A 26,183-nucleotide genomic window follows, 5' to 3' on the forward strand; every position below is an offset into this window, starting at 1 on the left:
TAGACTCCACTATTATCATACAAATTCTCATCATAAATCATGATTAGTTATTGAAATAAAGTAAGGGTTGAATCTTCATTTGTGTGGCTATAATTTTATCGGACCGATTCCCGGAGACCACAGGTGTAAATGAAAATTTTATTCAACATGAAAAAATTTATTATTATTGAATTTAATTAACAATATTAAAAAAAAAATTCTTAGAAAATAATAAAAATAGTGCCAAATGAACCAAATCTACTCCACTATTCAGAGTGTAAAGTAAATTAGTCATTAAGGTTAGGTATCTAAATTGCTATAGGCAATTTCCATCATCAAACCCAACAAGGTTGCCTAACATATGAGTAGATGTTGTTTGCCACATTCTTTAGTCCCTCTGGTTCTACCCAACTTCTTGAGGTAGGCTATCTGTTTTTTTTTTTCCTTGGCAAAGACCCCATTTTTACTTTGGACCTCACCACATGAAGCATGGAGGATAGTGGAAAGTGGTGGGCTTGGGTAGGCCACAACTTTAAAATACTTGGTTTGGTTACTCCTAAATCCTATTTCCTAAGTGGGTTTTGATGCTCACGCTTGACAATGTGATTTCCACTATTACAATTCATGTACGTGGCATTGAGCCCATTGAAATTTGTAAATTTTAAACCCTGTTTATTAGCTTGGGATTGTATCATGCCTGCCAATTGATCTGATTTTAGAGCCATTGGAGGGCCTTCTTAAATTCTTGATCGTTTGGACGATTAGATGGGCCAAAGGGAAATGAAAATCCTTTGTAATTTCAATAATAAAATAAATGAGATGGAAATGATATTTGATAATATATTTTGAATTTTTTTTTACAATTACTTCTCGATTTTGAAATAATTAAATATTTATCTTATCCAACCCTCGTTAGAATGAATTTGAAGGAAAATGCATAAGTTAGGAACAAGTTTAATATTAAAACCCGAGGTAGGTTTAGGAAGAGTCTTGTCTTATCCTATTTCGTCCTATCTTTTTTAGGGATAACCGATTAAAAGGGATAAAATCTTCCTCACTTTGGAAAACTAACCCTTCACATTTTTTCAACCTAAAAAATACCCATTTTTGATAAAAATACCCTTATTTTTTTCTTGCAAAAGTAACATTTTCTCTAAAAACACACATGTAAATAATGAAAATATTGAAGAGTATTTTAGTCAAAAATGGGAAATGTTAATTTTATAAATTTAGAAAGTTTTCATCATTTTTAATCAATTAATCCTCTTTTTTATTTATTTATATTGGAATCCACCCTTTTGTCGTCCCTAATTCAATCCAATCAAGCTGACTAATTTAAACTAATATTTACCATCTCAACTCTAATAAATTTGACTTCGATTATAGATATGGGTATTTGGGTTGGGCTTGAGTTGACAACGGGTTGGTTTGGGCTGCGATTGAGCTTTCGTGTGAGCTGTCGTCGGATAAGTTGTATGCTCCACGCACTAGCAAAGCAAGCCTTCCGGCTAACATAATTGGGCTTACTGTTGGACCTCAAATCTCATGAGTCCAAACTAAGTGGTCCGAATCCGACCCACAACATTGACTCATCTGACATATCCAGTCAGTCACGTCGTCATGAAACGGCGTTTGAAGCGAAAACCTAGAAGTCCGTACATCGTCGAGATTTAAGGGTAATGGGATCCAATCATAGCATCTGATATGAATCTCTCTGCATCATCATCTTCTTCTCTGCTGTCGTCATCGCCTTCTTCATCATCTTCCTCAACCACTTCATGGTTTTCGGGCATTGTTCGCGGCCGTTCTGATAAGTCTGGTAGCATCAAAATGGCAAACAACTCCGTCGCCAGCGACCCTTCCGGCTCCGGAGGCCCCGTCAATCGGAAAAACCAGTTCCATGGCGTTCTCTTCAAGTACGGTCCCAAGCCAGTTCAGGTGATTTTTGTTTTTTTTTTTTTAATTTGACTCTTGTTCTTAAGCTCTGTTTGGTTTCCGAAGAAAAAGAATTTAGATTGTTCAACATTGGATATATCGATGTTCAGGATCAGGTTTATGTTCTGAAAGGGCTTGAGTTTTAAGTGTTAGTGTTATTTAACTTTGAATTCGAGGTAGTTGGGTAGCATTGTACGGCAAAGCCCTAACTTGGGCATCCTTAAACAAGATCCGTATAGCGCTGGGTAGATAGCATTCTGAAAATTTAATTGTTGCAGTGGTATTTTCCCATCACGAGAAAACTTAAGTGATTTGTTTCAATGATTTTAATGCAATACTTGATTTTATGCATATCAGAGGCTTGACATGCTTGGTAGTTGAAAGAATCTGTTCATCTCAATGACAGATAGCTTCTAAATGCATTTTAGAGAGAAGATTAGTTGACAAGCAATAGTTCCCAATATTTTAAAACATTTCTATTTTAAATTGTTTGTTTCTCCGAAAATTGGAATGGAAATGCTTCAAAATGTCATTCATGTTTAAGCGGTTTCATTTCTATCATTGGTTTCAAGAGCTTGAGATTTTAGCATCACGTTGGATAACTGGATTTTAGATTGTATATTTTTTGGTTTGAGATAAATGGGTGTTCATGATATCTATGAGAACCTCCCAAGTGTCAGTTGCATCATGTAATTAGTAGTGACATTTCGAAGTTTGTAAAAATCTAAATTGGTTTTGACTAATGTTGGTAGTGCTATAATGTTAGGCTAACAAAAAATGTTCAGCTTTTATAAGAGTTAAAAGTTTTTTATGTCTATCCTTGTGGTAATGAGACAAGAATTTGAGGAAGCTTCTTCGCTCTATTGAAATTTGTTGCTATATTGTATATTTTGGATCTAATAGTGGGCTCAAATTTAGTTAGGGAAAGCCATGCTTTCTTAAAATGCTTCATGGTTCAGTTTCTTAAAATTCTTCTTGATGTCTCCATGATATTTTTCTTCTGTTTGCAGGTTGCATTTAAAACTGGAAACTATAAACAACAAGTCATTTTTATCGGTGGATTGACAGATGGTCTTCTGGCAACTGAGTATGCTTATATTTTTATTTTAAAATTATTAATATTGTTAATTTATTGAAACGATAAATTATTCCATATTTCTTGTTGTTAATTTACTGATGAAATGAGAAAGGTTCTTTGACTCAATCTTTACTGAAAGGCACTCACTCAATCCTCCTCTGATCAGTTTCTTTAGCACAGTGCATAAGTTTCTGGACTTATACATGTACAAATACAGAATTTAAAATTGCCCTGTGTTTGTTGGAAAAACTTTTAAAAGGTGTGGGAATGTGAGTTTAGTGCATCACTACATACCTTGTGTCTTACACTCTTAAATAAGATGATCAGTCCACATAAAGAGAATGATCTACTTTCACAGTGTGAAAGTAGCATGAAATCATCTGGATTACTAAAACAAACTACTTCAGGGTTTGAAAATAGAAGATGCCATAATTGATGACTTTTTAGTTTGTTTTTTTTAATATACCCATGTCAAGGAAAAATTTTAAACAAAAAATCTATTGTAGATTGGGAACCAGGATTCACTCTTTACAGTGTTGACTTTGCTTTCTATGAATAGGATTATAATTTGGTTTTGATAACATGGAAGGATGTCGGCCTTTTTCTCTTTCCAATAAATGTATTCTCTTATTTTTCTATTAATATTAGAGGTGGTAGATGGCATGCAGAACTCTACTGGTCTCACTTGGGAGAGAAAGTGTGGTAACCTGTTTGAGAAGTTGAGAGCTGTTCAATATTGGTAGACAAATTTTAGGGAAATCTTTTAAGATAGTGGTTTTCCCCTTTTTTGGTTGGTTTTTAGATGCCACATAATACACCCAAGAAACTGAAAAGATCATCTTATAGACGGTTGTTTCTTGGAATGTTTTAATCAACTTATTGTTTCATTTATTGGCTTTTTGGCATTAAAGAGAAGGTCATTAACTGTACTTAACAGGGGAGAGACACTATGAAGACACTAAAGAGGTTCTGGCTTTATATAATACTGAAGAAAATATTTTTGAGTTGGTAACCTTTTTAGACGGTTACTCATGCCAATGTATTTGGGGTGCATTTGATCCACCATGAACTGATTCCTATATCAAGCCTCCTTAAATCTAGTAGGAAGCCTTGGTTGGTTTGAGGTGTTATGCATGAAGGGGATGCCATAAAAATGGACTTCAATCCTGGAGCAAACAATGTCCAAGTTGATTCTTTGCTTACAAGATAACCCATGAAACTTGCCATTTCTGCAAATGTTAAAACTTAAATGACTAGCAAAACTTTTTGAAACTTTTGCATGTATATGAATACCATACTTAGCCATTCCTTTTGGTTCATTAGGTTAATTGGACCTTTTAGGTTTGTGAAGATACTTCTACCTTCTGATAGAGATTTTAGACCCTATCAGGAGTTGTAGTGGCACCATATCTTCGATCTCTAGATTTGCTTATTTGGATGTGTACTCAAAGACAAGAGGGAAGCCATTATTTGCAATTGCCATACTGGTCATCTTTATGATGCAGTGTGGCTTATTGTTCTCTATTCCTTTTTCTTTACCTTCTTTTCCTGCTGTCCTAGTATGAAAACGTTCTTTCCTTGTTCCTTTTCCTTTCTTTCAGATAACATTTCCATTTCTTATCCCCAAATAAGAACATAGAATAATTCATATAAATATTTACTTATGGTACTAAAGGAAGTCCAATATAAAAGAAAGAAACCCAATTAGGGCCTAGGGTCAAATGTGGGCTATATGGATTTGTTAATATCATAAACTGAAAATCCCAAAGAAAAAGAGAACCCATAAAAATAGAGGTTTTTTTCTTAATAGAGGTAGGAATATTAAAAGAAACAAAGAGAACATGCTTGCTGTTAAGAGTTGAGCATTTATGATAGAATCTCCTTATGGAACTTCTGTTCTCTCTCTATCTCTCTATTTTTTATTTGAAACAATTAGAAAGGGATAAAACAATACAAAGGGAAAGAATAAAAAATAAATGACAAAAAAGTACAATTCAAGGCGACAATAAATACCCCCACAAAGGGCAGTATATGAGAGCCCTTGTGGCTAGCCAATCTATTTGTAGTGCGATTGGATGTCTAAGATATCCAAGAGAAGAAGCAAGCTATGAGTGGAAAAGGATAAAAAGTAAATGACAAAAAAGTACAATTCAAGGTGGAGATAAGTACCTCAAAAAGAGCAGTATATAAGAGGCTAGACAATCTATTTGTAGTGTGATTGGATGTCTAGGATATCCATGAGAATAAGCTCCTCATAACTCAAGTCAAGTTGATGGTTTTGCATACCAAAGAAATTATTTGCATAGACCATGATTCCCTTAAGAACCCATTGTATGACCATGCGAGCAAGATAATGCCATAATTTGTCTTGCTCGCAAAATTAAGCCTTCCATTAAAGTAAGAAACTCGAATTTAATGGCTAATTCCTCTCTAGAATTTTTTGGTAAGACCTTAACTACGATGCTTCTATGCTCTTGAAAGACACTTCAATACCAAGATGTCCTAGATCACCCAGAGAGCAACAATTGAAATTAGGCTTGAAATAGCCTGTCAAAGGGAGTTCTCACTCTATATGAACATCCTTAGGCCTTTTGCTAGAGGAGCAAGCATGTCTCCGATTAAATAGATCATGCTCATCAAAATCCCATCAACCACGAGCCAGATTAAGGCCCAAAGAGAAAAGAGAAAGAAGACTGACTTCCACTGTGACTCCATAGGTCTGCATCTACCTTTGGAAAACTGGCATTTCTCTTTAGAAGTTGAAAGGCCAAAATTCTACTCAAAATGTCATTCTACTCAAAACATCTTCGATTTTCTATTGTTAGTCATTTTTATTCTTCCTTTTGGAGGACAGCTCTTCCTCAGCATTTTTCTCCTGTGGAAACAAAGTATGGTTGTCCTTTTTCCCTCCTCTGAAAAGCATTATACTCTGAATATTGTAGAATCTTCTATACGGCCTTCTGTGCCATGACTGTTATGTTGTAGCCAGGACACAGTGTAGCTCCATGAGTCCTTTCAAATAATGCTGGACCAGAGTTTATGATCCAAAATTTGATATCTCCTGGAAGATTGGCTTTTGGTTCCCAATTAATGCCTAAAAGATTAAAAACCTTTTGCTACATTATTATTGGTTGGCCTTTGGGTTAACTGGTTAGTTTTTGAGTTGTTCTCTTTATGGGAAATATAATTCGTGAAGTTACTGCTGAAGCTGCATGGGTTCCACTATCTTTTCTGGCCATGTTTAGAAATGTTAGCCCACATAATTTCTTTACGGTTTTTCCTTTGTATACAACTTGTGTACCTTATTGTATAGCCTTTTTAATCAATATGTCTTTCTTTTTGCTTACTTATCAAAATTAATAATAATAATTATAATTTTATGGAGAAAGAAGGAAAGATATTGCCATGGCTTACAATTCAAAAGAAATTTCCTTGCACTTGTACAGTTACTTACACAGTTGCACATAAATGTATAACTGATTACTAGATTTCTTCATAAGAATAGCTGGTTAGTAGAAATACAATCATTTATTTAGACCTTTGTATTTTCTGATATAGATTATCACTGTTCTGATTCCCAGATACTTGGAACCTTTAGCAATGGCATTGGAGAATGAGAAATGGTCTTTAGTTCAACTACTTCTATCATCTTCTTATAGTGGATATGGCATCTCCAGCTTGAAACAAGTAACTTATGTTGCTTTTAGCTAATATGTTCCTTTAAGAACTGGGTTCCATTTTCTTTTTTCTTTTTTCTTTTTTTCTTTTTCTTTTTCCAATTACCAGTTTTAGCTTTGATTTTTGCAATTGAATTTAGTGTGATTCTTATGAAAATACTCAAACATCAGTATAGCTAATCCTTTTAAGGAACAGTTTTTAATGCAAACAAGCAAGTGATCTACAGGAACTAAAGAGTTTGTGTTGTAGCTTTGGTACCAGGCCTTGTGGCTGAAACAAATGCAGCAGTATCTACGAACTGTAATATAGCTAGCAACTCTTGATCGTAGTCTAAAGGCCTTGTCTAAATGCTTGATTGTAGCCTAAAGGCCTTGCCTAACTAGATACCTTCTTGTTTATATACCTCCTGAATGTTGGAAGCTGAATGTATTTATTCCAATCATCTAGTCATAATTGATCACCAAGGTTCAATTGCCAATTACAGTGAGAAACAATTATGAATAAAACATGTTCAATATCATGTTATTGCATTATTTTCCTTCCCGCACTCAAAAGGAAGTTTCATGGAGATTATATAATGAATAAAATCTTCAACTTGGCCTTAATCCTTGCTGCTTAGGGTCTGATTCATGAATTATTTTTCTCCATTGGGCTCTACTTAGATCTGTCTCTCCTCTGAGATCTTTGATAATCTCATCTTTTCCCACTGTGTTATCCCACTTTCTATTTACATTCAACTTGTCCTTCTGCTTCCTTCAACTTGAGCCAAAACATTCCTCCATACTAGTGCATTTATTGTTCCCCACTGCATGTGGATGATATTCCTTGTCTGCACTCCCAAGTTGTTGGATCCGGTTGGTTAACAACTCTCACAATGAGGATGTCATTGTATTATGTATTAAACTTGCACTTTTGCAGTATGCTTTTTTAGAGATATATATCTTCATATTTCAAGTCTGTGAGTTGGAATGCACATCCAGGCAGCATTGATGTGATTTGGTACTCTCATTCAGTTAACCTTTTGAGTAATATTTTACCACAAGATGTTAGATTATGATATTTTCTTGTTATTCTCTGCATTCATTTGTTCTGTGTACATAAATTTTAAGATATTCTTGCACCATGTACCCTAAGGATGCCGTGGAGCTTGATCAGTTAATCAGTTATTTAATTAACAAGGAAGATTCTGAGGGTGTGGTACTACTTGGCCATAGTACTGGCTGTCAAGTGAGTGACTTTTCCTTTCAAACTTGTATTGTATTTGAAGTTCATCTGAATTATCATTACATGAGCTTTATAAAGGAATAAAATTAATTTCCTTCCTGTTTGTAAAAAAAATTAAGGATATCGTGCATTACATGCGTACAAATGCTGCATGCTCCAGAGCAGTTCGTGCTGCTATTTTGCAGGTACTTTTTAATTAAATTTAAGTTGCGTATTCTTTATTTAGCATCAAAGTTGCATATATCCATAAGAGAATTGCAGTTTGATACATTTTGATGCTTGTTGGGATTCATGAAAATTTTAAGACTCAGAACTCCCATTAATCCAGTCTTATTTGAGATCTAATCTTATGGTCCCATCCAAGTCATGTGTCGGTCCACTTGGTTTTCAAACTATGCTGACACTTATAGTACTCCAGTCTGCAAAATTTTTTGGTAGATGAACATATATTTGCTCAACAATTACAATATCAGCTGTCTTCAAATAGAGATTTTCGGCATCTTAGTGAGAGAACAGTTCTCTTGGTTTCTAGTCTGTTTCCCAGTGTCCTCTTTTGATGGAGGTGAGGTGTACCTAAACTTGATATAAATAGGTAATAGTTTTCTCTAAATGAACCTGAATCCTAAGTTGAACAAATCCAAGATAGTGGAAGCTGAAAACCTCGTTTGGAAAAGCAGTTCTTGCATTTAGGTGAGCACTTATTTCCTGGATTTGATTCATCTACTGTATCTAAACCTGTCTGTCTATTTCAAGAAGGTTCAAAGGAGAAAAACTCGAAAATGGTGTATTTTACTTTATAGGTTAAGTTTCCAGGTACTGCAAACTGTTTTGTATGTGTGTATCATTAGCATATGGCACAAATCACTTTCTTGATGCCTCACTAAGAGGTTTGGATTAGGATTATGATTATCATTGACATATGGCCCTCTGGATAAAGTGGAATGGTAGTAGAAGATTTATGTTGAGGATAACTAAGGAGCACAGTGAGGAGGGAGTTGATGAAGTTTCTTCGGTGTTCTTTAATGCTATCCTTGTGGCAGGGGCGAAGCCAAAAATTTCAGTTGGGGTGAGGTGCAAGATTTGAAAAAGAAAAAGAATTAAATTAATATTAACATATTTTCTTATTTTGAAAGACTTTCATTTCTTGTTGTTAATAAACTTTAATCACCTAATATCAGCAAATGTTATAAAATTTAATAAAAAAGTCAAAAGGAAATTTAACTTGCCTAATTAATCACATGATGGATGAAATTTACAAAGAACCAAAATATCTAAAAAGTGTAGTAAAAGTAAGTTTTCATTTTAATTTAATAAGAAAAATTATAAACATAATGTTACAATCTTAATAATTGAAAAAAACACCTAGTGAGAAAAAATTTTCTAACTTTAACTTTTAAAGAAAATCTTCAAAAGAACTTTCAAATAAAAAAATATTTCATAAGAAATCTTATTTAAAATTTTAATAGACTTAGTCATTATTTGTATTAAAAAAGTAACACATTAATGTTTCAAAAAAAAATAAAATCAGAGGGCAGTTTTATTTTTATTTTTTAAATAAATGAATATAAGTGGATTGATAAGAATTTAAAGTAATTATATTACAATGTGAATAGAACTTGATTAAGACGGTGTATTTTTAATTTATAGCTATTTGTTTAAAAGACATCAACTATATTTAAGAATTTAGGTTCAACTTAACCTTCTAACTAAAACCAATAGCAAGAAAATATCACAAATGAGACCCAAGGATTTCCAGCATCAGCTTGGTTAAGGATCTTTACAAACTCTTGGCTTAACTTTTGGCAAACTGATTAAGAAGGTAAGGAGGTTTTTGAGTCCTACAAGGTGGACAAATGATGCAACCTTGATTGCTTTTGAGGCAATTGACTCTAGAGAAAAGAACTTAAGTGCAAATTTGCTTGTGCATTAGGCATTGAAAAGGCAAAAGATCATGTCAATTGGCAATTCTGGTTAATGCTGTTGCTTAACATGGGCCTTGGGGTGGTAGACCCATGTTTTGGACGCTGTTGAAACAATAGGTTTATCTCAAGGAGCCTTCATAGAAGGGAGACAAATTCTGGACACCGTTTTGATAGCAAGTGAGGTTGATGAGAAAAAGAGTAGGGGAGGAAGGAGTGGTTTTCAAAATTGATTTCGAAAAGGTCTACAATCATATGGATTAGGGTTTTTTAGACCAAGTGCCTAAAAGAAAGGGTTTTAGCACAAAATAGAGATCGTGGAAAAGGGGATACTTGCCTTAAACAAATTTTGCAGTTTTAATTAATGGACGTGTCATAGGTTGGGTTAAGGTTACTAGAGGATTAAGACAAGGGGGACCCCCTTTCAGCTTTCCTTTTTACTATTGTAGCAGATGTCCTCGGTAGGATGATGACCAGAGCAGAGGAAAGTGGTGTGACTAGAGTCTCAATTTTACAATTTGCAGATGACACTATTTTCTTCTCGAAAGCCTCTTTGGAACTTTTGCAAAATCTTAAGCTAATCTGGTTTTTTTGGCAATTATCAAGGTTGAAAATCAATTTAGAGAAAAACACTCTATTTGATATAAATGTCAACTAAGAGTTGTTATCTCGGTTGGCTTCGACACTTGACTGTAAAGTGTTAGAGTGGCTATTGTCCTATTTGGGTCTTCCTTTAGGAGATAGAATTTCTAGGAGGTTGGATGGTTGGAAAATGGCGTCTTGGAATACATGAGATTTCGTATCTCTATAATTAGGTTTTCTATTATAGTTAATGAGTCTCTCTCTCTCTCTCGATATATATACATACATATATATATATATATATATATACAAAATACTTAATTGTGGTGGTTGTGGAAACTCTTAGGGCTTGTTTGCCAATGCTTTCAAAGACTATTTTTGAGAAAAAAATTTAAAATAGTTCCCGATTGTTTTAGGAACAAAAATCTATTTGGGAACTCAAATATGAAAAATAGTTATCTCAACTTGTTCTCTGTGAAAGTATTATGCATATGTACAATGCGAAAGTGCCTAAAATATTCTCATCATTTCATTTGTTTCTCAAAACACTTAATAAAAAATTCCCAAAATTGTTCTAGAAAATCTGTTTTTAGAACAAATTCGCAATATATATATATTCAGTTAAAAATTTGCCAAATGCATTTTTTAAGTTAGAAAATTGTTTTCTATTCTTTAGAACTGGAAACTGTTTTCAAGAATGATCTCCAAACAAACCCTTAGTTGTGTTATTTCCAAGGTAGTGTATGGTGGGTTTATTAGTGGTTTGAGCTTAGGAGTCAAGGGGGGAGGATGTGGATGTTTCTCATCTTCTCTTTGTGGGTGATATGTTTCTTTCCTATGAGGCTAGACTAAACAATTGATGTTCTTATGGTAAGTGCTCATTTGTTTTGAAATTGATTCCAGCATGAAAGTCAATCTACAGAAGAGTGAGCTCACAGGTTTAGAGATTGGAGATGTTGCACGAGTTTGAGAACATGTGGTTTTATATATGTCTAGTTAGCTGTTAAATAGTTTGAGAAGATGATGTTTTATATATGTCATGTAATTCACCAAGAAAAGTTGGGTAGTTCTTTAATATAATAATGATTATTTTTATAGAACTTATGTTGGATTTTTCCACTTCTTATTTAATGCTATTCAGTATCAGAAAAATTTAGGCCATATAGTTAAAGATTTACTATGGAACAGTGATGTTCTTTATTTATTTATTTTTTTGTTTAAGAAAAAATGTGAGAACTTACTCAATATGATAATAAGACTGCAAAACATAAGAGCACATGTAAGCTTCCAATAGCAAGCAATTTTACATTCCAATCAAGGAAAATATAACTCCTTTCAAGATTCATATAAGCTTTTCTTCACCTATGAAGTGGGATGATTGCCATGCAGAATCCCCTGTTCTTGCCTATTGCAGCAATTTTTTTCCTCAATCATGCCTACGTGTTATACATTTACATTCAGCATTTATTGTACTGCTAATTGGGATTTTCAGGCTCCGGTTAGTGACCGGGAATACAGGGCAACGCTTCCTCAAACAGCTGCTATGATTGACCTGGCTTCAACCATGATTAGTGAAGGCCGGGGATTGGAATTGATGCCCAGGGAAGCAGATGAAGGGGCCCCAATAACTGCCTATAGGTGAGTGGCATGCAGGCATATATTCTTCATTGTTAACTATCAAAATTCAGTTATCAACAGTTTTAACAGTTGCTACTTTGGTATATAGTAATCCATGAGGAAATAGTCCACAGAATAATCTTGTTTTCAGGATTTCATTTTCCTCATTGATTTTGCATCTTCTTGTTGCTTTTGGGAATTTACAATGCTGTTGAAATGATGTTGAATTCTAAAATTAATGCATGTGGAATTTCTTCTGGAATTGCATTTTCATCCACCTGATATTTTATCTTGATGTCAAGGTTTTCTACAATTGCAAAATCTCTATTCACATCTCCATTTTGTTGCTGCTTTATTAGAAACAGGAGATTGAAGAAAATATCAATCAGTAGAGATTGTTTGAGCTACCTTACACACTATGAGGTGCTTTTCAATTCAATTATTCTAATCTGAGACTCACAGAATTTAAAATGAGAATGTAAAGTTGCATGTGACAAGCTTCTTTAGTTGAAGTTGTACATTAAATTGTAGAATGTCAATAGGCACCATTGCCTTAGTGTCTAATATATTTTCTTTTTCAAACATCTCACAAAATATTAGGATTTCCTAGAATTTTCACATTTTTAATTTTAACTTCTAGACAATGTGAGTTATATACTGTTTTGCAAACGAAGGAGGTAAGTTCTCTTTTCAATTAAAAGTTATTTTATTCCGGGAATTGTTTTTCAACTGTGGATGTGTTAGAAATTTGCTTAGTTATGAAGAGGCTGTGTCACTTCTCTGCTGCTGAGCTATCAAGTACCTTGCAGGTATCACTCCCTTTGTGCATACATGGGGGATGATGACATGTTCAGTTCTGACCTTAGTGATGACCAGCTGAGAATGAGACTCGGGCATATGTCCCAAACACCTTGCCAGGTAGGCATGTATTGTCATATTTCTTGATTGTCATGAGTCTACTATTTGGAATTTAAAAGTTCCATCGCCATTTCGAGTTAGCATATACATATATACACACGCACGCACACACGTATATACATATTATTTGAAGAAATGAAGACAAAGAGATGCAGGAAAAGTTTGTGATACCCTTAAGTGGTAATCTGGAACTTGTCTATATGATCTGCCCCAGTATCTCTCTAGGGACAAGCACAATGTGTTCCTTGAATAGAAAGAGTGTTTGCTTAGTTCACAATGATGAAAATAAATGCAACTTCATTGTGTTCTTTCTGTAGGTTATCTTTTCTATGGCTGATGAATATGTCCCTGAATACGTTGATAAGAAAGCATTGGTGGAAAGGTAAGAACAAAAGCTCTCAATGAATTTTGGCACAGAAAGTTGCAGGCTTGGTTTTCTTTTTTTCTTTTCCTTTTGAAGGCAAAGAACAGGGCACATGCAAATCATGTGCATTGGGGTATACAAAAGGTGCGAAGAAAAACACCCACAAGGCCCCCCACCAGTTCATGAATTCCAAAAAGGACAAGAGGCAGACATCTATGAACTGACAGCATCATAGAACATGATAGAAACATGAGAAGCTTTAAACAATTGAACTGAATGGTCCACCCATTCAAAAGTTATGCAATTCAGTTCTCACCAAATAGCTTCAGAAAAAGGCATAGAGGAGCAATTCTCCCAAGTTTCCCCCCTCTTTTCCACACACAACTCCAGTGCCAACCCAATAAGATTTCTTTGTTGTATTTGGAAACGTCCAAGTCACACCAAGAGTAGAGAACAACGAAACTCACAAACTCCTGGATTTCCTACAATGGATAAGAAAATGTTTAGATGAGCCCTATTCATTTTTGTACAGAACAATATTTCTGGCTCACATCGCTTCCCACACACCAAAAAAAGAAAAAAAAATCCACCTTTTTAGGGTGAGGGGGCTGGGGGTGGTTCAAAGACTCATAGTTTAGCAGAAAATTTCTCCTATCCTCGGAGCTCTCCCCTACATTTTTATTTATTTTTTTGGTGATAACTTTGGAACCTTCTATGACCAAGCCCTTAAGACTTTCCATAGGGACTCAAACCTTGGGGTGCTAATAGTCCGTTAACAATCAGCACTGAGTAAATTTAAGGTATCATCTGTGGTTAAATTCAAACTTAGGATCATATGTCATTTACTGAGACTACATTCCCTAATGTTCATCCTGACCGATTGGGCTAGCTACCTTGACAGGTCTCTCCCCAACTGTCTTATCATCTCCCTTTCTAGGCCCTGCTCTTCATAAATCCTTCTTAATAAACAATACTACACTAGGTAACTGCCAGGCTGGGAAATCTCTAATGATGCAAGGGTTCCAACACCCTTCTGCACTGGAAATCTCCCAAATATGGCAACCCAAGTCCTTGGAAGTTGAAGTAGAATAAAGAGGGAAAAGATATACAAAAAGGCGAGTAGCCATGCTAAACATCCTTCTGTGGCTATGTGCAGCGTGTGTGAGTGGGATTTTGTTAACTCGAGAGAGAGTTATTGTCAGATCACTAAGTATGTTCCAAACTCTTGCAGATTATGCAGGGCCTTGGGTGGCGCAGAGAAAGTTGAAATTGAATGGGGTAATCACTCTCTTTCAAACAGAGTCGCGGAAGCTGTCCAAGCCATAATTGATTTCGTTATAAGAGAGGGACCAAAGGGGTGGGATGATCCATGGAACTAAAATGATGCCTCTCTGTAATGTTTGTTCATTTTCTTCCTCTTTTGTTGTTGTCTATTCCCCATTTCCATTCTTTGCCTTGTTATTTTAATTCTATTCCCTTTTTGAATATGCTAGACGTTGAGTGAATATCAACCTTCTATTATTTATAGAAGCTTAGCTTTCGGAAATCAAACGTATCTGTCCATACCATCACTTACCGCTTTGGGTTTAGGTTGGTTTCCAATCACCACTTGTTGATCTCTTAGATCATCCATTCGAATCCTAGGACACCCTTCTAGTATTTTCGGATGAAAATTTTGCCGGAGTGCGTTAAATTATATTCAACCATTCAATCCATCTCTTCCATTTAACAAGCTTTCAAGGGTAGACGAATCCAGATTTCAACTTGGTATATAATATGCCAATGCAACAAGATTGAAAATGGTTGGTTTATAAGGTCAATTGTTTCTGGGTCACATTCAAACGTTAATGAGTACCGTAGTGGTGCTTGCATTTAGGCATTTATTGCCATTCGTCCCTGTAAAGATGTTATTTGTTTTAGGGTCGCATTCATATGGCAGTGGGGGGGGGGGGGGGGGGGGGCCTAGTGTCGGATCATTTATTACGATTGGGGCTTGGGTTGTGGGTTGTGCGTTCACGTTGTTCAAGATTGTGCCATATTTCCACCGTCCGCCCCCCACCCCATACGCCCATCCTCACTTTTACAACTAACAAAATATTGTGTTGCTTTCCCATATGGCCCACGCCCACCTCTCTCTCTCTCGGCTTCAATATGGTTTGCGTCACCTGGACAAGTGTAAGCCAAACACGTCTCTCTCTCGGATTCCGTCTGGGTTGCCTGCTTCATCAGGCAAACACTTTTTGACTGATCATTTTTCCTATTATTATAAAGACCTTATTCAATGGGCATCTTTGGTTACCGTAAGATGCGTACCACGATTTACCTCTTTATTTTTGTTTAATTTTAAATTAATATTCATCATATTTATAAATTTAACCCTTCTTATATTTTTATTTAAAAAATAATTCATTTTTTAATATAAATACCTTTAACTATTTCCATTATTTTTACATCTATTTTAAAATAAAAGGTTATTATTATAAATAAAAAAAATAAGTTTATTTTTATAGATATGAGGTCAAAAATTTTGAAAAAAGGTCCAATTTATAAAATTAAATTTTTAATAACCGTGTTAATCAAATCCATTAATTTTTTAGCTAAACCTTCGGGTACAATTAATAAAGATGACAAACAGGTCAAGCTACCTAAGTTTCGGTACAATTAATAAAGATGACAGTAGGTCAAGGTACCTAAGTTTTACTTTCCTTTTTTTTTTCTTTTTAATATGGTAGGAGAGATTTAATATTATGTATATATATTTGTATTTTATAAGGAAAGTGCCAGGGTGTCCTCTTGATTTCGAACTTGTAAATTTGTAATCTAGGTTGTTGAAAGTATGTGATGAATTAAATAATACACGTGGCATATTACGACTAGTTCCCACCTTTGAATATAATTTACCTTTAAGAAAAAATATAATTTTTAGTCTTTGAACCTTTTTAAAACGAATGATGCCGAAAGGGAAAAAGTGTCCAAGTGAATAAAATTTTAACACGTGTCTAAAGGCAGCATCGCAGGAGTCTAATCCATTTTTGACTTGGATTAAAAATAATAATAATAATAAAAGGGGAAAGCCTCCTTTACTCTTGTACGGATGGAAGATGAAATGGGCAGGGAGAAAGTGGAGGGAAGCAGACATGATTTTGACAGCCAGAGACAGGAAGGGTGATTGGTGAGAGTCTTAAAGCAATGTTCAATGGGTTTGGCGTGTCGAAGGTGATAGCTTCTTCCCTTATTGTAGTGGTTGTTGAAGGTTGAAAGGTTGAAACAAAGTGGCGTTAGGTTGGTTTCTATGGAAAAATCCACCCACTGGCATTAATTTCTATTCATCAATTGGTTTGTTAATGGATTATGCATCCTCATGTTTGATTTTATGATTCTTTTTATATTTGGGTATTGCGAAAAATGAGGAGTCCCCTCAGATTTTATTCTCAAAGGAAAAGTAGGAAGTTTGAAAAGACAAATTTTTAGTATACATTAGAGACCAAGGAATAATTATAATGGTTTATCGGTTGACTAGTTGAAAAAGTCAAACTATGATGAAGTACCTTGTGAAAATATGCAATTTGATTCCCCAAGTAGTCCTCAATTCATTGGAGATTGTAAATAGTGGGGTAATAAAGAAAATAGAAGGCATCTTCAAGTCCAACACTTTGACACCATATGAAGGAAAATTCATGAACAATGTAATCCAACAAAAGTATTTTAGCCATGGAAGGAGCATGGAAGGAGGTTTGTGTGAACTTCATCAAGAAGAGGGATTGACTCTTCTAGCTATGGAAGGAGTATGGAAAGCTTCCTACAATTTTTGTTTTGAATTATATGTACCCTTTGTGTTAAGATATGAATTCTCTATTCGATGTTCAAATAATAGATGAAGAGGGACTAATTGAAGTAAAATATTACAATGATACCACTACTATAATAGTTGTCCAAAGAGGCTTGCCTGTGTATTCAAATCTTTATAGATTCTTTCATGAGAAAAAATCGATCAATATGGAAGAAGTTTTTACTAGAGCTTATAATTCTCCAAGCCTTGAAGAAAAGGTAGCAGCAAGCACTTCTAAAATTTTAGTGGTAACTAGTAAAGAGAAAAATAACAGACAAATTCTGAGGTAGACACATAAAAAGCCAAAAGAATCCATTAAGATAAAATAATATATACCTAACGAATAACTAAGATCATAAGTAAGGATCTAGAGATGAAATTTACCAAACTAAATGCCCCTTACTCACTTGTTTTCTAAGAGTTAAGTAAATTATTTGACTCTCGATGGTCTTCTTAGCCACTTGCAGATCCAACAAGCAAGAATATAACCAAGTATTACACTTACCATTGCACATGTGTTAAGATAGAATCCTTAGAAGCATGATGTAATGTAGCAAGAAACGATTTTCATTAACTTTATATTGTGATTCCAATTTTCCTTTACTATATTTTTCATGCAATATATATATTGAGTATTCAAGGCCTACATCACTTGCATTATATATAACTTAGGTATATTAAAAGTTACACCGAATTTAAGTCATGAATTTCTTGCAAATTGATGAATAGTCCACATCTGGTTCATAGACTCAAACAGTCAATTTGAGATTATAATATATCACCCCTTAATTAAAGGGATAATTTGTCTTGATCATCAAGATAAGTTTCTCATGATGAGTGCACTAGTGTACATGATTACACATTAAACAAAAGTGGTGAGTCATGACATTGGCTATCAAGTCATAACTTTACCAAACTACTATATTACATAGTTCTCGACCTTAAGAGAATATTGAACAAGTGTTAAGGTTTTCAATGGTTTTAACCTATTAGTGAGATCATAAAGCCTCATTTTACAACGAAAGTTATTTCATGACAATATAATATCTTTAGCCATGAATCTAACTTCATGGCAAAAAATATTATAATAATAATTTATATTTTTGAAAAGGTTCAAAGTTTCTATTTTCAGAAACATGATGATGCCCCATGTTATCCCAAGCTTTGGAGAGGGCATTTTGGCCTCTTAATTGTAATTTGCATGACTTGAACACATGACCCTTCACCTTATTACCACTTTTTGAAGGGGTTTTTATCATGGAAATTGGTGAAGTGAGTGATATTGTGGTAGTTAGAAAATGATGGCACCTTGCAATGTATGGAGCAACAACTAAAATGGGCTTTGGTGCTAAAATGGTATTAAATAGTCCAAAAGGAGCTATGTTAGAATGGTTCATAATGCTAAGGTTTTTAAGTCTCAAATAGTGAGGCTCAATACAATGCCTTAATTATGGGGTTACAAATAACATTAGTAGTCCAAATCCACCATCTCTAAAATAGAATTGATTCTCAATTGATTGTTAAGTAATTGAACAGACATTTGATGCAAAAGATACAAGAATGTGCAAATAATGATGATGGTTAAAAACCTTATGCACAAATTTCTTAGGGTTGATGTTTAGCAATGCTGACATGAGGCCAATCAAGATGTAGACTCTTTGGTACAATTTGCCTCGACAAGTACTAATTGTGTAACACATTATTTGCCTTTAATTATTTGTCAAAACCTAATCATGAAAGCAAAGAGCAATCAAAGAAATGAGACATCTACTTTGAAGAAGATGAAGGAGATTGAAGGCTTCCTTATGTCCACTTCCTTAAAAACGAGATCATGCCATATGACAAACTAGAAATACATGAAGTGTTAGTGAAAGTGGCATGCCACACATGGATAGACGAGCAACTTTATGAGAGGACATTTTTTTAACCCTTAATTGAAATGCCTATACAACTAAGAAACATAGAATATACTTCAATAAGTTCATGAGGGAGGTTGTGGCAATCACAAGGATGGTTGATCCTGTGTATATAACTGTTGATGCCTCGCGTTCCTGACGATCCACGTAGTTGCCAAATGGATGGATGCGCGACCTCAACCAAAATAGGTTCTTGATCCAGTCGTTATACCTGCAAAAAGGGCATCCGGACAGGGTGTCCGGACGTACCCTCCGATGGTTTTGTTAGCCATGGTTAGGGAGAGGGATAAATCAGTTGGTCTTTTTCTAGGTATCAGGAGGTTACCTTCCTTTTCGTTGTGAAGGTTTATATATAGTGTCAGGAGTACTGTTCCTCTCATTAATGGTGGGGAGATATTTTATATTGTCATGATGACATTAGGTGGCAGCATGGCCATCATCACCCTACGGGCGGCTGACAGGGATCGTGGCAGGTGATGCGGCTGTCAGAGATCGTGGGAAGTGACCATGTGGAATTATCATAGGAAGTGACTTGTTGTCACTTCATCTTGTCCTCTCACCCTGCAGGCGGCGGAACGTGGGCCATGACAGGCTGTTGTGGTAACGTGTGAGACTTGCTTACTTCAATCAATGATCCAGACCATTGTATCCGGATGGCATATGTTGATCATCCGGATGTATTGTGTAAGCCATCCGGATTATACGTTTATAAGTGTCGTTTGATCTTCTTGATCATCCGGATGTATTGTGTAATCCATCCGGATGATATGTTTATAAGTGTCGTTTGATCTTCCTTGAGGTAGTCCGGAAAAGTCTGTCATGTGTGCTTTATAGGAAGATCCGGATGAGGGTGACTCGGATGACAATGCGTGCCACGTGTCACTGTAAGATACGTGCCACGTGTTCTCGGAGGAAGGGGTCCCTACAATAACGATATATGCAATAGGATGCATGATTGTACTCAAAGAAATGTGATTCTTATTAGAGATTTGCCCCAATATTCATTGATCAATTGAAACTTTAAGGAAATTTAAATAAAGTAAAAATGAAAATCTACCTATTAAGCTAAAACATCTAGAAACACACTAATTTTTAAGCTCATTGTTGCAATCAAATTCCTACTCCCATGTGATCACCTTCACAAACCCCTCATTCTCCCACTCCTTGTTGCTATCAGGAAGGTTATGAACAAAAAAAACTTGTTTTTTCAAAGAAGACAATAAATTTTTTTTTTCTATTTTTTTTTAAATGCGCATAAAAAAAACTCCCTCATGTTCTAAATCTAAGTTAAACTTGTGATTTATTATAAGACATCCAATAAGTATGATAAACTTGACAATGGAGACAAAAGAAATAAAAAAACCAACAAAATAAAGGGTGAAAGGGAAGACAAAGACGACTTGAAAGTGTGAATAATGCAATGTGATTTTGTGATGATTGTCAATCTCAAAATTAGGATACTCAATATAATGGATGAGAATGAATGCCAATCCCTACCTATTTGCTCACTTCATATAAGAACTAGAGCATGACTTTCATGGACTAAAGATTGCTAGGGAAAGCCATCAAGTGGCCGAAGATGTGGTAAAGAAAAAGGTTGCAAGATGAAAAAGTTACATAGTACTTTAAGGTACGTTGACAAGGATGGAGGATTTGAAAAGTATCAGATTTTCTAGTCACAAATTGATAACGTAGAGGAGAAGGCAAATACATGCATATTTTCTTTTTGATAGAGTAATAAATCTCTTCCTTTTTTATTTTTTTCCTCAATTTCCTTCTTTTTTTTTTATTTCTATTTTTATTATCCTCTCTCTCTTTATTTATTTATTTTTTTACATGGCATTTTCCAAAAACCAAACATAATTTTCATTGAATCAAAATTCCAATAAAAATACTTTTTGCTTTTATAATAATAAATTTTCCATTCCTATTACTATTCTTTAAAAAAAAAAAAAAAAAAAAAACAATCCAAATACAATAATAAATCAAAATAAAATATTTTTTTATTCTCATTTTCTATTTCAACATTTTAAGCATATGGTACAAATATCAAATGTTTTATTGGAAATGCAATATAAATTTATGATAATAAAATAATTTAAAAGATTTTCCTTTCTTAAAAAAATAAGAAAAATAACAACATTGATAAAGAATGATTTTTCTTAAAAAAAAAAAAAAAAGTGAGGGTCCCTACAAAAAAACACATAAAACATATTTTACAATTAAAAATCATTTTTTGTTTTTTTTTTTTGTTCTTAGGAAGAGAAAATAAATTGTCATCTTTTAGTTGTTTTCATTTATTTTTTTTAAGAATTGTTTTAAGATATAAAATATGTAGAACGATTAAAAATAAAATATTAAATATAAAAATTATTTTTTAAAATATTAAAAATAGGTTAAAAATATTTTAGATTTTCAAATAAATTTTTTTTTTACAAAAATTAGAAAACATTTTTAAAAAATTATTTTTCATAATTATTTTGGAAAACAGTTAACCAAACAAACCCTAAATTTCTCTTATCCAAATAAATAGTATAATTGATATAAAATTTATGTAATTAAATTATATTAAAATAAAAATAAAAATTTTACAATTTTCTTCAAGATATCATTAAAAAAAATTCTAAATACGAGCTTAATTAAGAAGACACTTTCAATTGATATACAACTTAGGTAAAGAAACATGTTAAAAATATGTCGTTTTCTTGATTGAGTTATAAATGTTTTCTAAAATAGGAAAATAAATATTGAATTGAAGATTGAGAATATTAAGTAAATTTTATTTAATCATATGATACATAGTACGTTTAATCCAATCCAATTTGAAAATATCAATTTAGCCTATTTTCTCATTCCCCCTAGCCAAAAAATCTTTCACCAAAATAGAAATTGTAATGATAATAAAAATAAAAAGGTAAAAGATATTTTTAGAAAAAAAAATTAAATTCAAAAAAATTCTTTCACCAAAATAGAAATTTTTATAATAATAACAATAAAAGGTAAAAGATATTTATAAAAAAAAATAAATTCAAAAAATTCTTTCACCAAAATAGAAAATTTTATGATAATAAAATAAAAAGGTCAAAAATATTTTTTAAAAATAAATAAATTCAAAGTTTTTCCAATCCAACATCTATAATTTAGAAAGAAAATGGTATTTGTTTTAAATAAAATTTTGGAATGTGATAATTTTAATTTTTTTTTTGTTAAATTTTATTTTCATTATAATGTTTAATTTTTTTTGGAAATTAAATTACAATTTTTAGGAAGGAGGATAAAGGAATTTATATCCATACATGAGATTTTTTCTACAATTAGGGGATTCTGATATTTTTAAATTTAAAATTTAAAAAATAAATGGAAAAATAATAAAAGGATAATAACAAGCTCACGTGACATGAGGTGGTGGCTTCACCCAACCCACCATGCAGAACAATTATTCAATTCGGTGAAAAGACATAAATGCCGCCACACTCACTCCGACGCACCCTTGTACAGTTGTACATAGCATTCTATCTGTCGGTGCACTACTATTCATTAGGACAGTCTTGCGAGGGCAATATCGTGAATACAAAATTTGTCGTTTTTAAAACATTTTAAATAAAATTTTATTTATTTTTCTCTATATATTTATCGTACACCTCGTCTCTCTTTATCTCCGAATGTCTCAGGAGCGAAAGCTTGGATCGGTGGTTCCAGCTTTCACAAAGCCCGAAAGCAACCAAGAAAGAGAAAAAAAGGGAAAGCTTTCTCCGATATTGACGCCAAACAGTAAGTTTATGACTGATTATTTTATTCTTTTTATAGGGGTTTCTCGTGAATAGAAAATTTTTATGGTGGGGGAATGTGTGGGAAAATTTAGTATTTTTAGTTTTTGATGTTGTTGCCTGTTGGTTTTGTTAAATTTCTTGGGCTTCAGATGCCGGAGAAAGTGTTCTGCCCAGCGGTGTCATCTTATCCATGGACTCCTCGGTCAAACCTTTTCCTGCATTGGCGGTTTGGTGCATTGACGACGGTGGTTTTTCTGGCAATGGTGGCTGTTTGGACTATTGATGGGTGTAATGTAAAGAGTTTTGTTGAAGCATGGAGATTCCGGCGAGAGTATCTGACACACGCCCACCTGAATCTGACCCATAACGACGAAAATGTCACTGTTACTCTCGCTTACATGCCCGTTGGGAATCACTCGCTAGATCATCCAAGCGACCTTGATTTTCAGCCTCCCTTTCCTGCTAATCTTACCCACACTGAACCCGAACCAAAACCGGAACCGGTACGGGAGCCGGAACCGGAACCGGTACAGGAATCGGAACCGGTACAGGAACCGGAACCAGCCTTTGTCCTCGGTTCATCTGAATCGTATCAGAATCTGACCCAGCCCAGTTGGATTTCCGTTGAGTTGGAACCGAATTTGACGTCGAATCTCCTTGCCCGGTGGCTAGCTCCAGGAGGTGAGCCGTGTAGAGATATACGTAGCGTGGAGATTGCTATTCCCGGTTTGGATGGTCGACAATCTATTGAGCTATCCGCCGCAGAAGTCCACGAGTTTGTTTTTCATGCATTGGATGATGCCGGAAAACCCCTTTGTTTGGGTGGCGATTACTTTGAAACTGATCTTTCTGGCGAGATATGGAAGTCTCGGCCGGTGGTTAAGGATTTCGGCAATGGTTCATACTCTTTGTCGCTTCAAGTACATCCTGATTTTGCCGGAAATTACAATCTCAGCATAACCCTCCTTTTCCGGCATTTCGAGGGTCTCAAATTGTCGCCGGGGCGATTCGCCTACGACAGAGAGCTTCGTAGGATTCCGATCAAGTTCTACAACACCACAGCTCAGTTGCCGGAACTGCAAACATGTCGAAAATCGGACTTCACTCGAGAAGTCTGGTCCGGAAGATGGACGCGGCACGGTAGGAACGATGATTGCCAGATCAGCAACGATGGCCGTTACCGGTGTCTACCGTGGAACTTCCCGTGCCGGAATCCTTGGTGCGACGGCTCATTGGGAATGTTGGAGAGCAATGGGTGGGTCTACTCTGCACATTGTTCATTCAGATTGTTCTCGGCTCATTCCGCTTGGAACTGCTTGAAGAATCGATGGATTTTCTTCTGGGGCGATTCGAATCACGTCGACACCATCCGAAACATATTGAACTTCATCCTCAATCTGCCCACTGAATCGGTTCCGAGACGTTTCGACATGAATTTCACGAATCCGAAAAACCCCTCCCAGACCGTTCGCATTACCAGCATTTTCAATGGGCACTGGAACGAAACCCTGAACTACCAGGGCTTGAACTCTCTCAAAAACGACGCCTTTCGAGACCTGTTGAAGAGATATTTCAACGAGAGTACGGTGCCTGACACTATCATCATGAACTCAGGCCTACACGACGGCATTTATTGGCATAATCTTAGGGGTTTCACTGTTGGTGCGAGAGATGCGGCGTCCTTCTGGGCCGAAATCTTGGAGTCGATCAGACTTAGGGGGCTGGTGCCGCCCAAGGTCATATACCGAACCACCGTAGCGACCGGGGGTTACGCGCGGACGATGGCCTTCAATCCCAGCAAGATGGAGGCGTTCAATGGGGTTGTGTTGGACAACTTGAAGACCGCCGGCCTACTCTCCGGCGTCATCGACGATTTCGACATGACATTCCCCTGGCACTTCGACAACCGGTGTAACGACGGCGTTCATTACGGCCGGAAGCCGGCGAAGATGAAGTGGAGGGACGGCCAGATCGGCCACCAGTACTTCGTCGACATAATGCTGGCGCACGTGCTGCTGAACGCGCTCTGCGCAAGCTAGCACGAAAAGGGAAGCTGATGCTAAGACGCGCCAGGGCGACACTTTCTCCATCCGTTATGTTCACTCAAATCAGGAAGACTTCCCACGTGCAGCATTGGGCCGCGCCCCCGATCCAGAATGCCCTGCTCTAATGCGACAACATAGTTGCGGTGGCCTTTGGCCTCCCCGCTTTACACTCCACACTTATTTTGACATTTGTTGATTTTTTATTTGTGATTATTGATATAATTTTTGTCAAGTTTATGTCCATGACTTCTCCTTAGACCATATATATATATATATATGTGTAGATAATTTTTTCCTATAGTAAGATGTATTTGTATTTCCTGAATTATAAACGCTACCAAATGATAATTAGAATTGAAAAGTCACCTCATTTGTTCTATGATTCCATCCGTTAAATATTTTAACTTAAATCAATTTTGTTACATTTTATTGATGTTGAAAGTCAAACTGTTTGATCAGCTTATCGGGTTGAAAGTTATAACATGTCATAATTTTTATTCACGAGTTTATTCTTATTATATATTTAATTCTTTCATACACGTGCGTATGCATAGTTATAAGATTGAAATCGGAATGTCTTCTCTCTTTTTATAAGATTGGAACGGATTAACCATTAAGCAACTTTACAAAACAATATGTTAATCAATAATTTTAATTTGTGGTGCAATGTCTCTTAGATTTGGACATTTGGAGATGAAGGTCTCCACAATTCTCTTCTTGTTAGCTGGGATTAATCAGATAAAGTAATTAATTATAGAACAAGAGTCTTTAACTTTGTGAAATTGTCGTTTAGCATATAAAGTATATGCAAGCTGTCATGCGCTATGAGGAAGAATTATTAGGACTTAATCACATTCCATCTTTTCAATAAATAATAAATATGGGGCAACGACATTTTCACTTTTAGCTTTTCTCCTTTTTTATAATGATAGTCCGGCAATTTCCCTGAAATGGGGTGAGTATAGAATTCTATTTTATATTCATACTTAATTTAATTAAAAAAAATTGACAAGTAGTCATGGGTTTATTTACTAACTGAAAAACATTTCTAAAAAACAGTTTTTAAAAATTATTTTATGATTTTTAATTTTTTATAGAACAAAATTCTATTTAAAAGCCTAAATTTTTTTTAACATGTTTTAAATATTTTAAAAATAACTTTTATATCTAATATTTTATTTTAAATATATTTTTAAATGATAATAGAAAAACAAATAAAAAGAATTTTTAGTTATTAAATCGTGTTTTTTTTTTATGTTTTTTTGTTTTAAAGAGTAAAAAACTATTCCAAACAAGCCCTACTCTTATTTTTTTTCTTTTTAAGAGAAC

At 34.7% G+C, this 26,183-nt stretch overlaps 2 protein-coding genes across 2 annotated transcripts; both read left to right on the forward strand.

The window, feature by feature from the left end:
- Window positions 1-1,531: 1,531 nt before the first annotated feature.
- Window positions 1,532-14,845, forward strand: LOC100247805 (UPF0613 protein PB24D3.06c). The gene is made up of 9 exons (XM_002280233.4): window positions 1,532-1,917; window positions 2,925-3,001; window positions 6,574-6,679; window positions 7,805-7,897; window positions 8,014-8,079; window positions 11,888-12,033; window positions 12,822-12,930; window positions 13,248-13,312; window positions 14,526-14,845. The coding sequence occupies exons 1-9, from the start codon at window positions 1,684-1,686 to the stop codon at window positions 14,671-14,673; spliced, it is 1,044 nt and encodes a 347-aa protein (XP_002280269.1). The 5' UTR covers window positions 1,532-1,683; the 3' UTR covers window positions 14,674-14,845.
- A 7,803-nt stretch (window positions 14,846-22,648) lies between these two features.
- Window positions 22,649-25,219, forward strand: LOC100244329 (uncharacterized). Its single transcript, XM_002277578.4, has 2 exons — window positions 22,649-22,810; window positions 22,959-25,219. The coding sequence occupies exon 2, from the start codon at window positions 22,959-22,961 to the stop codon at window positions 24,846-24,848; it is 1,890 nt and encodes a 629-aa protein (XP_002277614.1). The 5' UTR covers window positions 22,649-22,810; the 3' UTR covers window positions 24,849-25,219.
- The last annotated feature ends 964 nt before the right edge of the window (window positions 25,220-26,183 follow it).

This window comes from Vitis vinifera, chromosome 5 (assembly GCF_030704535.1).
Source record: "Vitis vinifera cultivar Pinot Noir 40024 chromosome 5, ASM3070453v1".
NCBI classification, from domain to species: domain Eukaryota; kingdom Viridiplantae; phylum Streptophyta; class Magnoliopsida; order Vitales; family Vitaceae; genus Vitis; species Vitis vinifera.

Coding starts and splice junctions, on each gene's coding strand:
- LOC100247805 (XM_002280233.4), top strand. CDS start 1,684: ATGAATCTCTCTGCATCATCATCTTCTTCTCTGCTGTCGTCATCGCCT. Junction 6,680..7,804: donor GCATCTCCAGCTTGAAACAA/GTAACTTATGTT, acceptor ATGTACCCTAAG/GATGCCGTGGAGCTTGATCA. Junction 7,898..8,013: donor GCCATAGTACTGGCTGTCAA/GTGAGTGACTTT, acceptor AAAAAAATTAAG/GATATCGTGCATTACATGCG.
- LOC100244329 (XM_002277578.4), top strand. CDS start 22,959: ATGCCGGAGAAAGTGTTCTGCCCAGCGGTGTCATCTTATCCATGGACT.